The sequence below is a fragment of the Montipora capricornis genome, chromosome 11 (assembly GCF_036669925.1).
Source record: "Montipora capricornis isolate CH-2021 chromosome 11, ASM3666992v2, whole genome shotgun sequence".
Lineage (NCBI taxonomy): Eukaryota > Metazoa > Cnidaria > Anthozoa > Scleractinia > Acroporidae > Montipora > Montipora capricornis.
Window position 1 is genome coordinate 16406576 of NC_090893.1, and position 17677 is coordinate 16424252.

Genomic DNA, 17677 nt, shown 5'->3' on the forward strand with positions numbered 1-17677 from the left:
CGCTCAGATGTAATCACGATGTTAGCGTGTCACGCTTAATATAGCCGATCAGAAGTGTTCTCCTGATTGAGGAGACAGGACATCAAATCGAATAAAATGAAAAACTGGTTTTGGAGGAGAGGGGAAAACCGGAGTAACCCGAGAAAAACCTCTGAACAGAGAAGAGAACCAAAAAACTTAACAGAGATATGGTATCGTATGCGGACATCGAAGCCAGGATAGCCAATGAGTAGCCGTACCCACCCTCCCTCCCGTTTTTCCTCGGTGGGAGGGGGTGGGACAGTTACACGTGGGCTTAACGTGGGACGAATTGGTGGAAGACGATTTCATCTCCGGGCCAAGTGTGTTCCCCTAGGAGACCCTCATTAAAACTCTGGGTCTTACAATTAATCATAGTTCATATAAGTGGACTGATCATGAAACCATGAAAACTTCATATTAACTTGACCGTGACATTGCACAATCTTTGGCCCTCGGTTCGCAAGCGAGTTCAATCGATAATTCTGATTGGCTGTTTTTTTAGAAAAAAATGTGTGGTTTGTAATCAAAGCAGTGAATAAAGAAACATGTCGAGTTTCATAACCATCTCCATGTATTAACTATGAATGAACGAACTTAGTTTGCGTTACGGCGAGAATTAAAAGTGCGAATTTTCTAGCGAAGGCGTGTACTTAAAAGTGATTGTTTTCGTGGACATGGAATGACATCTTAGAGTTCTGCTCTTTTGCGTACCGCAAAATTCTCCGTATTCTAACGTTTTTTCCCACTTCTGTCAACTTGTTCGATATATGTAGATAACGCTCAAAAAACAAGCAAGTTTCTTTCATTTTTGGCCAAATCTAATATTTGCAGTAAACCTTAAAGTGCCCCTGTGATCAAAAAATCAATTCTTGTTTTTCTTTGGATTTCAAAACGATGTTAAATAAACACTAACCAGGTGATCTGATGACGTAACTCGGAGGACTGGGGAGAAAAATTTTAACGCCGTATCCCACAACCGCGCGCGACCTCATTTTCGAATTCAACGTGGCAGATGCGAGGTTAGATCTCGTCGGGTCTACTTGAATGTTCATTCAATAACAGGAAATGTGGTAGACACGTTTTGGCGATGGCAATACTGCAGGGAGTTTGAAAACAACACCTAACGCCGCGCGCGGTTGTGGGATACGGCGTTAAAATTCTTCTCCCCAGTCCTCCGAATTACGTAACAAGATCACCTGGAAGCGACCAAAGTTTTACCCTTGATTTAAGAAAGACACCTGTTTATTTTAACTGAAATTTTCCCATTTAATGGTCCGCCATTACTAACTTTAAGATCATGCATGAGACGGCTGGATGGAGAAGAAAATTACATTAAAGGCTCACTAGTTTAAGAATGCAATGCGTGTTTACGCCTCAGAATTAATATGTAGCACGGGAGTTTTGGGCTTTCAGACTTTTAAACTCGCGTTTTGCATATATATAATAAGCTGCATTCACACGCTGAAATTTGAAGCTGGTGAGCCTTTGACGTCACGTTTCCCAGGATCCAACCCTCTGAGCTCCAATCGGTCAGTTTTGAACGTAAGTAATGGCAGACCATGAAATTCAAGACTAGCAAACAGCCTTTGGATAAAATCAAAGCACAAAATTTTTTAAGGCTGGTGTTAAGGAAACAGGCTTTAAAAATCTGAAGGAAAAAAGGAAGTGATTTTTTTTTTTGTCATAGTACCACTTTAAACGTAATATTGAATTTCTCAGGAGCCCATCTGGAGCGTGCAACTTCCATACAGCGTCTGTGACACGGCGTTTCACAAGTAGGTTTATTTTTAGACTAGCCCTTCACGCGAATTATTTCAAAAAACAAAGGCAGTTCCGGCTCGGTGACCCTATGACTTCACCTTAATTTCTTGTAATTGGTCGTCGGGCTCCTGTGGGAGTCTCATTCGCGGGAAATTCAATCTAAAAATAAATCTGTCTGTGAAAACGCCGTTACACGAACACAGTAGAGTTGTCGGTTCCGGGTCATGGGTTCCTGATTTCCCAATTATCATCCCGATAGTGGAAAGCTTCTTATTTACAAAGTATTGACACTAATTTTATCCATTTGTGACGTTAAGGTCTTTGACTTGCTCAACAAACGGAAGCGATTAAGAGTCTTGGAGGACGGTAACCAACAAGTTCAGGTAAGAAATATCATCAGTATTGCGCCAATACTGCGCATCTGTTGGCTCCGTTAAGGCCCGTTTAAACTGTTTCAACATTTGCCCAATATTCGGTCAACAAAAGTTGAACGTTGAACGGATGTTGGGCAAAGGTTGGCTGCAAAAACAAAGTTGTGCAGAGGCCGCTCAAAAGGTTCCAACATTGCGCCAACAAAAAAAAAAAAAAAGAGGAACACTTAAGCGAAATTGCGAGGAACTAAGAACTAGAAAGCAGTCTGTCTCGTCCAGGTAAACTAAGCCATATTGACTTTTGCGGCCTGATGTGAGCATGCGTGTGTTCTACAATTGTTGAACAGAGTGTTCACACGGAAAGGATCTCATGGATATACACACCAACCCTAACTCTCAAAAAATAACCATTGTCAATCAGTTTCTAGACCTAAATATTGCTATAGCAATAAGATAAACGAAAATTTGGACCTAATCACTGAAATGGGAACCTAGACTTAATCTGTAAGATGAGAGTTTAACCTACGGGATTCGTGGTGGGTATATCCATTAGATCTTTCAACACAGCTTCAACAGCATTCAACATTTGCGAGAACAAAGGAAAAGTTCAATCGATGTTGAATGAAAGTTCAAACCGATTTAAACTTGATTCAACACGCTTTGAACAAGCTTTGAACATTTTTTACGCGTTCGACAATGTTGGGTGACCTGTTCAAACGCACGGAACATTTGGTTCAACAAAGTGTTGAATGCATGTTGAAGCAAATGTTGAAACCGGTTAAAAGGGCCTTTTCTTCAACTTCGGAAGACTTTGCGGGAAATCGCATGTCGACGAAAACGTCACCTCAAAATATAACTTAGCACTATCGTTTAGTCTTTCGCGATTATTTATTTTCTTTTATGTCGCACAATACAGATGAAGTGTCCTAAAAATAAATTGGGTACGTACGAGCGGTTTCAGATTGAAAATAGGAAATGAAAGGTTCACATTTGGGTGCTCATGTTGTTGGGGTCAGACCTCAAATTTGGTGATTTTCGCGTCGCTATGGATTTTACTGGCTGAATATTGGTGTTAAAAGGCGTGCGCACGTGCAACACGATTCTGTTTTCTTTTTTTAACCAATGATATTGTTTTGTGTCGTTGTCGTTGTCGTAAGCCCCCGTGCTGCACGTGCGGCAAGCTGTGCAAAAACAACAACTTGAAAAGTTCCAGTTCTAGGGGTTTTGCAGAAAGTGAGCACAGACATCTGAATTTCTCAGCAATGGACATTTCCGAGTTGCCGTTTGTCTCGGTTTCGAAGTGAGTCTTGGTGCTCAACTATTGTAAGGGAAATGAGTTTGATTTGCATAAGAATACGCAACTCATTTCCATTTGAATGGTTTTGCACCAGGACTCGCTTTGAAACTGAGGCATGCAGCAACTCGGAAATGGGCTATTCTCTTTCATCCACGCTGCCCACACTGAAGAGGTTAAAATAATCGTAAAGATCTTTTTGGAATATGCGTCGCATGCTTTTTTTAAAGTAAAGCTTACGTTGGTTTTAACGTCGTCGTTACGTAAGTTTTGTTTTGTTTTCTTTTTAAAACGTCGTTAACAGGTTTGTGATCTTGAAGAAAAAGTAGTAAATTCCGTACAAGATACACTGAAGCTCATTGAGCTCGGAAACAAACTCAGGTAAACAGCTTCCTTTAGTAAAAAGTTGCATTTTCCTAGGTTTGTAAATCGGCTGAGTTTTGATGACATGGTCAGCCAATCTGAGCCAAAAGCGAAATCAAATGTAATTTTGCTTGTACGTTTTATTCCGCACTTTTCGTCGGCCCCATGGGTCGACTTTGTCTTATGATTGGCTTATTTGATAGTCTGTTATGATTAGCCAAAGTTATGTCTGTGGTGGTTATTGGTTTGTTTGACGCTCAAAGGGACTGTGTCACATTAGTTTAGGGTGTTTAGGGGAAATCTTTAGGTAAAAAGGCATTGTCATGAGCAGCGCATGCTCGAATTTGTTTGCTCTCGAGCCCACGGAAAATTCTAGTCGCCATCATGGATTCACGCGTGAGTCACGAATATTCGCCGGAGTTTCTCCTTTGTCCACCATGGCCCTCCCCAGTGGACAACATTTTGAATTTGCCGATTCAACTTGAAAAAAGTTAACCTAACACTTTTCAAGTTTTCACAAGACGCTAGCGCATGCGCTTCTCGTGACAGTTTCCCTTTAATCACGAGTTTAAAACTCGAAAAGGGTAATGTGGAATTCCTTTATTGATATAATTCTCGTTAAATCACAAACAAGATGATTTAGAGCAGAAAAGACCTTTGTCCAGGCGATTTTTCTTAAACTTGAAAACGTCGGGCCGACCTTTTTCGAGATTATCCTAGTGCAATCCGTTTCAATCTTTTCCCTTTTGTGTCCTTCCATGCTTCTCTTTCCTTTTCCTGTATTTCTTTTATGTTTTTCAACAGTTTCAAGAGGTTATTGCAATGTTTCATTCTACTTTTTAGGCATTTTGGGTGTCATGAAATTACTTCATTTTATAATTTAATTTAGCTAGCTAATATGTCATAATTTCTACAGGACCTCTGGGCAAACGTCAGCGAATCAGAACTCCTCTCGGTCTCACGCTGTTTTCCAGATTATCTTGAGAAAGAGGTTTGTTGTGTCAGTGAACAAAAAGAAAACGTCAGAGCGTCGTCCCACAAACCTTCCTAGCCCTTTCATTCTCAAGGTCGAAACTTTCATTCTCCTAACCAGTTCCATAGATTTCTTTGTTAGATAGTCACGAGAATTTAGTGTTAGATCAGGATCACACTCCTTATTAAACTGATAATCTTCATTCTCAATACCTGTCTGACTGACTTTTCATCGTTTTTTGTTTGAGCACCTGTTAAACTCTTATGATAGGTTTGCGACGTAAATTTATTGTTTTCTTCATTTCTGAAGGCGCGGTTCCTGAATCTACGTAACGGTGACGTTGTTCACATAGAAAACCAAGCAAAGACTTAGGCAAACATCGAGCGAAAACGTATTACAATTGAAATGCTCACAACAGCTATCTCAAAACTCTACATGCATCAAAATTCCACCATTTTTTCCCATACGTGTCAAGTAAGAAAGTATAAAAATTACTAACCCCAAATTGGCTGAGTTGCTCTGATTGAAAACAATATTTTGTTTCACATTAAACAACAGTTCTTTATCTTCACCTCTGTTTGCAGAGGTTACAGGAAGGATGGTGGAGGAGGTCAACTTTTTGGCAAATTTTCTTTGATAGATTTAGCAGGTAAGGAAAAACAATTTTCGCAATGCTTGCTTAAAAGAAGGAGGAAGTTTAATGTAAGTCACGTTTTTATTTCTTGTGCTCAGGTAATGAAAGAGGAGCGGATACGTCAACAGCCGACAGAGTAACACGTCTTGAGGGTGCAGAGATCAACAAGAGTTTGTTGGCGCTGAAGGTTTGTGATACTGTGGTTGGTATATCTGTGGTCAAAGTTTCATTTAAAGAGGAACTGACCATGCACAATAATGTTTTCAACTTTTTTTCTGACATATCCGTCGTTTTTCCATTTAAAAAAATGGCTTTATTCCGATTATGGGCCATCAGCATTGCGGCTCAGAATGGAGGAGTCAGCGGTCATTTTTGCAGGTTATGACGTATGATATGGGGAAGACATGCAAGAGCGCCCCATATAGAAGCAGTGTTTTTGACTGATGTTTGTCGTGAATATTGAGTCCGCGAAGAAACAGCAAAACAACAAAGAAAATATCCACAGCAGCACTTGTTTCTTTTGATTACGAAATCTTTGTTTCCCATATCATACGTCACAGCAGCGTGCTGATTTAGTTTTTGAGCCCGCACTGAAAAGACAGAAACAGCGGGAAAAGCCCAACTTCGAATGTAATTTAACTCGCAAAAAACAGAAAACGAGAAGAAATAACCCCACAAACTTAACTTTATTTAATATGTTAGGCTTTCCAAAAACAATGTTGGAAAAATTGCCGATTTTGGCCTTCAGTTCTCCTTTAAAAATGTCAGAAGTAAGAAAAGACTTGACGGAAACATATTTGCTATAAGTGATCAAATCTTACTCATCATCGTCGTCGTGATCATGCCAGCCTTACCCCAGCCACACATCTAGCACTCCACTTGATGAGCTATGCTAGAATCAAGCTACATTACCTGAGCTGAACTCACCGATATCCCCATTCAGTGTGTGCCAGTAAGAGCCGTTGAGGCTGACCGCAATCTATTGTTGGATTTCACATGACGTCACGGCCGCCATGTTAGTGTCCCTAAACAATGAAATGGCGGCCATGTTGGTGTCCCGATCCAATCCTCCCATCCAATCCTCCGGGAATTGAAAGCTGTTATTATGTTAACGTCTTCTTTTGTCTTCGTTGAAAAACATGGCTGTTGATCACGTGAGTAAAACCCAATAATATAAGAGATCGAAGACTTCTAGGTTTGGAACCAGGTAAAGCCTATTCGTTTTTTTTTTTCGGTTGCTGAACCACAGATTCACGGCTTTGGCGCGTGACGAGAATGCTCCGATTATAAGGAAGTGGGTTTCTTGACCTCAAGCCAACCTTTTCTTTTTGTATCTACAGGAGTGCATCAGAGCTTTAGGGAGAAAAGGAGCTCATCTACCTTTCAGAGCAAGTAAACTCACACAGGTCAGAAACTACACTGATTAAACATACCTTTCTTTAAACCAGTGATAATTGTATCGATAGCTTACTTTTTAATGAGCTGCTTACATCTTCACATTTTCTTAACATTTATCCAACAGGTCCTTCGAGACTCGTTCATCGGCGAAAATTCTAAAACTTGCATGGTAAGATATTGCAATCTGACTCTCTATCATGCGTGCAATATTTTTGGTTCTCAGTCTAACGAGATATACTACGAATTTTAGCACGATGATCTACACACATTATATCGTTTTGGCGATATTTTGAAAACACCGTGTCCAATTTTGGAAAAAAACAACAACAACTGGCGCGAAAATGTGGTTATTGGTAATTGAGCTGCAGCATTATGTTTTTGATATTTTTTTTCCATAGCGGCGATTACGGCTCCGAGAACGTTATCTAAAGATGTAACTTAGAGGTTTTAAATTATTCGTATCGCGATGATTCCAAGTTGTTGCCGAAGCCGTTGTCGTATTTAGGCCTACGGCTGTCGTAAAACCAAAACCAACGTAGTTACTTTAGCCAATCAAAAAGGACGGAGACAACCTGGTAAACCAATCAAAACTCGAAGTAATTACACGCAGCCGACACAAAGCGCGGGAAAATGTGCACGCGCAAGCCACGATTGGTTTCGGTTTCAATTCCGATTGGTTGAAAAAGTGGCGCGAAAACTTTGAACCAATCACTGAGTGAAGTAATCATAAACCACAGCAATAGACCAATTTCGATATATTAAAATTCAGTCCTAAACAAAAGACATCATCTCGAGGCTCTGGGGAATAAATATAAGGATTTGTATGAGTTTATTCCCCTGAGCCTCGAGATGATGCCTTTTGTTTAGGACTGAATTTTAATATATCGAAAGTGGGCTATTCGCTACTTACTTTCGACACTCAATTGAAAACCGCTCTAAAACATGTTTCTAATATAATTTCATTGATTCCTGGTTGTAGATCGCCATGATCTCTCCCGGCATGAACAGCTGTGAACATACCTTGAACACACTGCGTTATGCAGACAGGTAAGCAGAATCTGATTGTATGAGAATAATTGAAAATCATATAATTGATCTGAAATATGAAAAGGTTTTTTTTTCTAAGCTAAAAGTCATCGCTGTTACTTTGAGGCAGAAACTTGGGCACTTGCATAGGAGCCTTAGAAAATCAAAGCCTGGTCTGTACTAGAACTGAACTGAAAATATAACGTATTTTGCGGCTTCTTCGCTATTGCCTAAGTTTCTGTCTTAACTCTGACGATCTTTACGGCGCTCGGAAAAAAAATGAGAACGGCGATGAAGACGGGGAATATCGAAAGTAGTTTTTGAAAGAAGACCATTTAATTTTTGAGAAGGACCACTTAAGTTATGACAAGGGAGTTGGACTTAAGCCCCTAAAATATTGCTCAAACTGTGCTATGTTTGTTCTATTCTTCAAACAACAGATGCTAAAAAAAAACATTTAAAAAATTAAGTGAACAGTCCTTTGACGTTGTCAGAGAAAAACGGAGGCTTTTAATCGCGATAACGTTAGAAAGAGACAAATTCAAACGATTCCAAATTCGAGCACTCAGGCTCTTAGAAGCCTACTCTGAACGCATTTGTGAACTTCGTGTATTGAAGACTTTTAGTGTCAATAAGTGAAAGCAGTATGCGAAAACTCTGATGAACAAAAACATTTTGTTCTTTCGGATACTTTGAAAAGCACGTTGAGTGATCAGACTTGGCGCAAGAGTCAATTTTTTTGTTTTCTTTACCTCCCTAGAGTGAAAGAGCTTGGGCCCGAGAGTAACGCGAAGAAAAAAGCGACTCCGGCAGATGGCGGTCAAGATGACAGTCCAGACCAAGTGTCTTCCCTGTCGGATGGTCGACATATTAATAATGTGGACCTTGCTCTGCTGTGCAACCACAGTGTAAGTTCTTCTTTTTTTTTCGTACCATTGCTTCAATGATTACGATAAAGAGGGAGTTGTTTTGTTTTAGTATTATTGTTGTTGTTGTTGTTGTTATTATTATTATTATTATTAGGGGGGAGGGAGGGGGGGTGGTCGCATTAATGCGCGTAATGAGTGGCTTAAGAATCTCGTACCATCTGCTTAGCCAGTCCGAAGTAGATTAGGTATCTATGTTCAGGATTGATTTAAAATGGTTGCCGGAACGTGTTTATAGTAAGTGGTTGTTGGTGGTAGTCAATGATAGCTCTTGGCAAGAACTCTTGACCCATAACAATTTAAAATTTGTTGTGGACTAACTCGGCTGCGCCTCGTGAGTCCACAATTTTTTGACCACTGTGATAACGAATATCGTTGTCAATAAGAGTACAGACAACGCTGAACCACATTTGATTTGTTTTATACCACAATATTCAACGTCAAAGAAAGGGTTTGTTTCAGAGCGTGACCGAGATCGTGCGTGACACAAAGAAAGAGCAAGTGTTGTCTATAACGTCCTCGCAATCTGATCGGTTTATTTCCCAAAATGAAGTAACAGTGTCACGGTCTAGACTCTTATCGACAACGCAAATTAGCCAATCAGATTGCGAGATTACAAGCAATTGTGGTAAAAAAAAAATCTTTATTACCTTACCTACTGTGTTCCCCCAGGGGTCCGGTGAACAATCACAGGAGCTGTACACATTCCACGAAGCAGTTTCACAGCTGCAAGACGCTGAAGATAAATTAGTGGATGACCACAGAAAGAACATCGAGGTGAGTGCGTTTAGCAATTGTGAAAACTTATACTTGTTTTGCCTCTCATTGACAGGACATGAGCAGAGAGTTATTTAAGCGTTGTTGCAATGGGTGCCGGGGGGGGGGGGTACTCCCTTATATGGGCTATATAGGTATGTGCGTCCCCAAAGGATAGGGTTTTTCAGCCGTTTTGGTCATAAATAGGGTATCGATTTTGGCCAATTTTCCGCCATTTTGGTCATAAATAGGGTATCGATTTTTGCACTCTAGTCTTGAATTCGTTTTTTATTTAGAAGCTACTTCTTTATCATGTAACCTACCTAATAAAAGCAGATAAACATTGCCTTAACATTGGTCTGAACTAGGGAAATAATTATAAGGCAGGTCTGCACCAGGGTATTGATTTAAGGGTCAGGTCATAAATTGGGTATCAAATTTTTAGTCAGGTCATAAATAGGGTAGGGAAAATCGCAGATTTTGGTCATTAATAGGGTAAGGGTTTTGGGAAGCGGACCGCACACCCCTACCCAATTCCCCCCCCCCCCCCCCCCCTTCCTAATAAAACGTAAGGTAATGTGCTAATGCAATTGAAAGTAGTATAAACAAAGCGTAGAACAATGTCAGTAACTTTTGGAACCAGTTGCCGCTTGGTGGGCTGCTAAACGTTCCGTTGAAATATTTTTGAACAATGTTGACCGCTCGTAGGATGCTTCTGGTCTATGTAATTGTTTATGTAATGTGTTATTATCCGTTATCCGTTTTACCCGCAATTTAATCACATCTTTAGCGTTTCTCTCAATTTATTGTTTACTGTATATTGCCTTTGTTATCTTTTTATTAATGGTTTATTTAAAGAAGTTAAAAAAAAATAAGTATTTAATCTTAATAATGATGATTATGTTGATAATAATAATAATAATATAATAATAATAATAATAATAATAATAATAATAATAATAGTACAAAGAATTCTTACATAGTCTGCTGCAGAGATTTTTAATAATAGACCGGTATCAAATATGTTTTCATGGGATTCGGTGCATCGATTTTGAAGTTCAGGTTGGCTGACACTTCTATTAGGATGTTTTACTGGCTTATTTATATTTCACCCAGGAGGCCAAAACACTTCTTCAAGAAGAAGAAAAACTTATGGACAGGGTTGACACGGATGTTGATTACAACATGGAAGGTGATTCTACCAAGTTCTAAGTTTCGTGTTAAAAAAATAAGTGCCTTTGCAGTAAACAATTTGCGAGGGAGATCATGCAAGTAAGTCTGCGCGCGCAAGTTTGCCTTTCATGCGCGACCCATTTTGTAAAGGTGTGTTGTGCTGCATTGCCTTGCAAGGCTGGTAAATGAAAGCAAGAGCTCATGCAAACCTCCTTGCTTTTTGCTTGCTTTTTTATGTAATGGTAAAGTACTTAGTATTAAAAGAGGCCTATGAGCAGGAGAAAAGAACTGAGGTCCGTGTTTATACAAAGACAGCTCCGCTCAGCTGCATTTATTGACCATGTCACAATACAAATTTGTGAAACGGCGTCTTCTCTGAAACGCATCATTCTTGGATGTTACATGTTGCATGCGTTTGCACACCTTGTTGCATGTTGTGGGGAGTTGTTGCACTAAGTTCGAAAATAGTTCAACTTTTGAGCCAAGAACTCCCAACATTTCTTTTGTTCCATGATCGACGAAGCGTAGCAATGTTGGATCCATTTGCACAGCTCTAACAACGTTGTTGGGGTCACGCACGCGCAATACGTGTGGTCTCCATGGAGATACTGACTGTAGCAACGCATCAACATATTGAAAACAAGATGGCAGCCGAATTTTGTAAGTTTACAAAGTCTTATGGGTCGTATCCTTCCCATAATACACTTCACGTCCTTACATAGAGTGGTAAAGTGTGACGACACAAATATTTAAAATTATAAAATTATGGGATTCATTAAGATCTTCAGAAAGTACATGATGAACAATGACCATTTGCCAAAAATCAGCATCTTATTGCAGTTTGGGGATGAGATATTGGCCCTTTCATGCTACAGTGTCTTTGTTCTAAACGGTTTAGAACCAAGACAAAATTACAAGGATTTGTATGGAGTTACTGAAGCATGGAAGGGTGTAATATCTTACCCCCATAGTGCAACAATATGCTGATTTTTGGCAAGCGGCCATTCTTCATCATGTACTTACAGAATATCTCAGTAAATCCCATAATTTCATAAATTTAGTTTTTGTGACGTCATCACTTTACTACTCTATTGCTGGGAGTTGTTGGGTCCGTTTGCGAACAACTAATATAACACCATCCAACATCCGCAGAACCATCAATTCCCGACAACAGACCACTTTTCACAAATGGCGACCTCCTTTACATTCTTTTGTATTTACGTTAAGGACGATGCCTACTATTGTTATTGCGCATACGTTCTGCGCATCTCCAGATACTCGGATTTCCTATCGCCGATGCTTACTAATACAAGGATATTTTTGCGCGGTTTAAAACTATCCGGAGAAAGTAGATCTTAGTAAGTACTCTTGGTATCCAAAAAGAAAATTGGGGGTAACCATGCATTTTTGAGAGATAATTAAGCTTCAATTTGAGAAAGAACGCCATACATTGCTTTGTATTTTAAAGCTTTTTACAAATATTATTCACGAACTATCTTTTGAAAAATGCGTGGTTACCCCCAATTTTCTTTTTGGATTTCAATAACACTGTTAAGATCTACATTTCCCGCATAATCACACACCGTGGCAAAAATATCTTTAATTAGTAGGCACCGTCCTCAATTAGACCTACTGCCCTCATTTTGAAACAAATACTCTTTTGAAATTTGCTCGTCGTAGCGAGGCTAAAAGGCGTTCACCCTTCAGGTATTGCGTGCTTTGGAACAATTTTTATACATGAGAATCTCGCCAAAGCTAAAATTCATCCAATCAGATCGCAACGTTAAGCAATGCGAATTTCAAAAACAAAGACAAACGTTCGAAAAGCTTGTTGGTTCAAGGTGGGTCTTTAAAGCAGAAGAATATTTTGGGTGGGGTGGTACCTCTTGTTGAACACTATATTTCATTGGCTGTATAGTGTCTTACTTCCTATTGTTTTTTGCGCTAAATCCATTATCTTTGTTCGTTCTATTGTTGTTTTGGCCAATCCTCATGCCCATTCAATGGGGTACGACACGACCCAATATTTTATTTGGCCGCCCTTATGAAAGAGGTCTATGTTGGGAGTGCTTGTGCCCGTTTGCACGGTTTTAATAGGGAGCTTAAGCAACGACAACGCCGACGGCAACGAGAACGTCGTCTCAAAATATAAATTTGCGTTATTTTAATCGCTTCGTGACTATTTCAACGTTTTTAATATGACAAGGGTGTGGTAATTTCTCAAAGATGACACCAGTCGGAACGGCACTCCATTTTAGAAGAGTAAATGAAAATTTATCCTCAAGTGCTGACGTTCTTCATAAAACCAAAAACTTGGCTATTTCACGTTGTTGTTTTGCTGACGACGGCAACGAAATGGACAAAAGTGAAAAACGCACGTGCAGGGCGTGCAAAGCTATTGTTTTTACCCTCTAAATATGCAAATTTGTGACGTTCTCGTTGCCGTCGCCGTTGTCGTTGCTTAAGTTCCCTAATACCTTACAATTCAAATCTCCCTGATTCCACTCCCAGGGGCAACACCCTTTCCCCGGCTTCAAAAATGTCAAATTTAAGCGCAACTGTGCTATCCCATTTTAGAATCATGTGCCCCAAAGATTCTCTGGATTTAATTCTAGCGTGTTCTTTTGTCACAGAGTACGTACGACGACTCGATGAAATACTGGCTCAGAAGATCGAGAAATTCACCCAGCTTCGAGGTTTGCAATTGTGATTCATTCATGCCTCCGTGATTTAAGTATAGGCCACCGATTATAAAATTTAATGCGAGTAAGTTGGGGTTGCCTTAGTACTGCTTTAAAGTGCAACTAAAGTCAAATATCTTTCATGTGCAATATAAATCTCTCCACTTCCCTGCTAGCAGAGGTCCCTTTTCTTTTGCGTTCGCCGGGATGACGAGAACGGGAGAAGAGACCTCTGCCATGGGTCGAAACTCACTTTGATCCAACCGCCGTCCACAATCTTGGACGGCACTCTTCAAACCGCATACCCCATGATATGTTTGCTGACTGTGACTTGAGCCCACTGTGTCCCGCGCATTCCTTTACAGTAATTCCGCTGTTGTTAAGTGAGCCCACACAACATGAAGGATTCAGTCGCTAAGTAACCGCCGCGCATGCTCAACACAGTGAATTTTGACCCACGGCAGAGATCTCTTCTCCCGTACTCGTCAACCCAGTGAACGCAAAACAAAAAAAACTTCTGCTAGCAGGGAATCTCTCCACCAAAAGCAAGCATTTTTTACCATTCTTACCTCAAAATGTCGCTTTTTCTCTGCCGGGATAAGACTTAAAACAGCAGTAGTTTGCCCCACGACCTAGCTGTGAGAAGCATAAGTTTATTCTCGATTTTACGTAACAAGCTGCTTTGCAATAATTTATTTGACAGCAGGAATGCAAAGCGGTTTGTGACGTAAAATCGAGAACTGAACCCATGCCTTTCACATCACGGTCGTAGCAGCTCTCGTAACGTATAATGTGATTGGCTCCATACCCTAACTAAAAAAACAAAGGACTAAACAATAGAGGCTGTTTACAATACCAAAGAATAGCAGGTTACGAGAGCTGCTACGTGAATTCTTTGTTTTCGGCTTGAGTATCGAGCCAATCACATTATGCCTTACGAGAGCGGCTACACTACTGCCAAATTACTGCCAGTTCTGCCAAGTTAGCGTGACTTGCACGGCACAGAAAAAGCGAAATTGTGGGTAACAATGGTGACATGCGTTTGCTTTTGATGGGAATATTTATATTAGGAGCGAAAAATATCCGAGTTTAGGTGCAGTGTAAACGACCCTTCTTTTGTTACGATCTGAGGTAAGACAAGTAATTTGTGGTTAGAGGTGCCTGCCGCATGCAAATCGAACATGCGCACGTGCAAATCAATTCACGCATTGCACGTGCAGTGTCCAAGTTTCTTCTTCTAATTCGTTTGTTTATCTTATGGAGAAGAACTTCATAATCCTTGAAACCGCAAAGGCTTGACCTGAACCATTTCTCAGTTGCTTATTTTCGAAGCTTCCCTAAAAGAGCTTTTGCACGGAAGCCATGTTGCATGGCAGGAACAATGGAAATGTTTTGAATTAGAAAGAGCATTTGTTCGCATAGGAAAAAGAATCTATTGTTCCTGCCATGCATCATGACTGCCGTGCAAAACCTATATAGTACCATTTTGCTAAGTCAAGCCTGCCCATGTGGACCCAATTTTCCTACTCGAGCAATCTTTTTGCGATCAAATTTTTAACTTCGCTTGCCTCCCTTGTAAAATTTGCAGAAAAGGTAAACAGATTCAAGAAACAGCTGGAGGAAGAAGAAATGGCGAGTAGAAATATAAGAAAATTGCCAGGTTATTGATAGACCCTGCAGTGTTGTGCTGTAGTTAATTTCCAGTGACTATGGACATTCTTAGTTGACCTGGAGGTTCGCGTATATCAAGATCTTACCTTTTGAACTAGCCCACCAGAGCCCGAATTAGATCTAAGACCATTGCGTGAATATTGAATGCGTCTAGCATAGGTAAGAACACTGGCGTGGAAAGGTGTTCCACGGTCCAAGGTGCCGGATTTGGTTTGTGGAGTGTTTGCTATTTATTGTGCCAGTCATAGTTTGTTGTATTCGTTGTATTCGTTGTATTCGTTGTATAGTAGTTTGAACCAAGAATAAACCGGTTAAAGACTGGTTTAAATACCATGACAAGCAAAAGACGGTGGTTTTCTTTTTCCCTTTTTTGTCTTAAAAGCAGGAAAAGTACTAACTCCGAACAACTCTGCCCAAAATGTTACAGCTTTTAAGTCCTTTAAATTATTTTCCTAATTTACAACTGCAAGATTTTCATGGGTGAACCTGTTCATGGCGAGATTAGGGGGCTAAAACTCATCCTACCTTAACATTCTCAGTAAGACTGGTTTTCTTCGTTTCAAGTTAATCGTTTTTTTTTTTCCTGATTTATTCCGGAACAGTGAAGATATGCTAAAGCAAGCTATAAAAATAATTTAAATTACACCACCAACAACAGCATTTTATTATAGTAAGACGAATTTACAATATTTGTTACCCACAACTAGCATAGCTATGCTAGATGGGCAGCAATAAAACGTAATAGAACAGGCTGAACAAGACATTAAAAACTACTACAAAATAACAGAAATTATTACAAAAAAAATGTAAATCAATTTCATTAGTTTTAATTTATCTATAATTGTATAAATGTATTTTGTTGTGTCATAAATGAAAAAAGTAAAAAATAAAGTAAATCAATTTAATATGAATCTAGAAATGAAGAAAGGAAAGGATAAACCGCGCTCATATCAACATAAACCTCATCAGTCACCAAAACCTTGAAGAGTAGTTTGTGCAGTTTCTGGTTAAAAAGAGGATTACTTAAAGGCTGGTTTTCACTAGCGACGGAGTCGGAGGGGTAAGAGCGCTTATGACCTAGTGAAAATCAAAGATTGAAGTCGTAAACGGAGTCATAGACTCGACGGAATCGGAGTCGGAAGAATTAGAAGAAGAAGCGGAAGAACCAACCAATCACAATGCTTGGAATCGAGCATTGTAATTGGTTAATTCGTCCGCTTCTGCTTCCGACTCCGACAGTGCACTGGATCGTAAGCGACGGAGTCATAAGCGGAATTGGTATTCTGCTTCCGACTCCGACAGTTTGATTTTCACTATATCGTACCGCTCTGCGTTTCTGATTACGACTCCATCTCCGTCTCTAGTGAAAACCAGCCTTAAGTCACGTAGCTTAGGAGGAATCATATTCCAAATTCTCGCACCAATTATGTAAATCACATGAACTTTAACAAGCTAGAAATAATTGTTTCCTGTTAAAGAAAAGTGTTACGGGCTCTTAGTGATCGTAGAGAGCAAACGAAATTAAAAAAAAAGAAATCTTTCTTTCGATTTTCGTGCATGTTAAAAGTGACAAAAGTACACGAGTGAGGGCTCCTAAAGTCTTACTCATGTGAATTCCACGCGCCGTTCCCGATCCGTTTATAGAGAGAATTTTACGCTCACGTTATTGTCAAAACCTGAAATTTGGTGATTTCACGTTGTTGTATTGTGGACTACGGCAAAGAAATGCACTGAGGTGCGTGCTGCACGTGCAGCACGATTATTTTTTCTTCCTTTTTTGACCAATCATGTTCCTACTTTGTGACGTTTTCGTCGCCGTAGCCGTCGTGGTTTCTTAAACTCCCTACTGTGCTTACCTAAGTATTTCATGATTATTCCATCTTATTTACATTATACAATATGGGCGAAGTGTCCTATGACTGGCTTGGTACAGACGGAATTGAGGTAAAGAGTGAGACTGAAAGATTTACTGTAGTTTGTCCACGTTGTCATCAAAACCTTAAATTTGGTCATTTCACGAAGTAGTTTTGACGAGTACGGGAGAGAATTGTTAAAAAATGCGTTCCGCACGTGCAGCACGAGAATTTTGGTTCTTTTAACCAATAATATTACTGATTTTTGGCGTTGTCGTTGCCGTAGCTGTCGTGGTTTCTTAAACTCCCTATTTTAATATCTACGACGGCGGCGTCGACGAAAACGTCACCTCAAAATATAACTTTGCACTACCGTAAGTTTCTCGCGGTTGGCCATCTCGTTCGCGTCGTACAATGTGGGCAAAGTATCCAAAAATGAATTGGTACGAGCGGTTTCAGACCAAAAATAGAGAATGGAAGATTCAAATTTGAATGCTTGCACTGTCGTCAAAACCTCAAATGTGGTGATTTCACGTCATTGTTGTGCAGAATACCGCACGTTTATGTGTTAAAATGCGTGCCGCACGTGCAGCACGATTATTTTCCCTCTCTTAACCAATGATATTGTTGTTTCGTGGCGTTCACGTTGACGACCACGCGGTAGATCCAGTAAGGAGCTTTTTAAGCAACGACAACCGCGACGGCAACGAGAACGACACAAAGTTGCATATTTAGTGGGCAAAAACAATAGCTTTGCACGCCCTGCACGTGTATTT

The 17677-nt window shown here is 40.0% G+C and overlaps 1 protein-coding gene across 1 annotated transcript in view; it reads left to right on the forward strand.

Annotated features, from left to right (window-relative positions):
• LOC138024456 (kinesin-like protein KIF2A) overlaps positions 1–15393 on the forward strand; it is a 32549-nt gene extending 17156 nt beyond the window's left edge. Inside the window, exons 16-28 of the mRNA XM_068871664.1 lie at positions 2100–2165; positions 3752–3828; positions 4727–4801; positions 5368–5432; positions 5516–5604; positions 6758–6823; positions 6940–6984; positions 7795–7862; positions 8602–8749; positions 9440–9544; positions 10640–10715; positions 13330–13392; positions 14966–15393. Of these exons, the coding sequence (XP_068727765.1) occupies positions 2100–2165; positions 3752–3828; positions 4727–4801; positions 5368–5432; positions 5516–5604; positions 6758–6823; positions 6940–6984; positions 7795–7862; positions 8602–8749; positions 9440–9544; positions 10640–10715; positions 13330–13392; positions 14966–15045 (1023 nt within the window). The 3' untranslated portion in view covers positions 15046–15393. The remainder of the gene's footprint in view (positions 1–2099; positions 2166–3751; positions 3829–4726; positions 4802–5367; positions 5433–5515; positions 5605–6757; positions 6824–6939; positions 6985–7794; positions 7863–8601; positions 8750–9439; positions 9545–10639; positions 10716–13329; positions 13393–14965) is intronic.
• The last annotated feature ends 2284 nt before the right edge of the window (positions 15394–17677 follow it).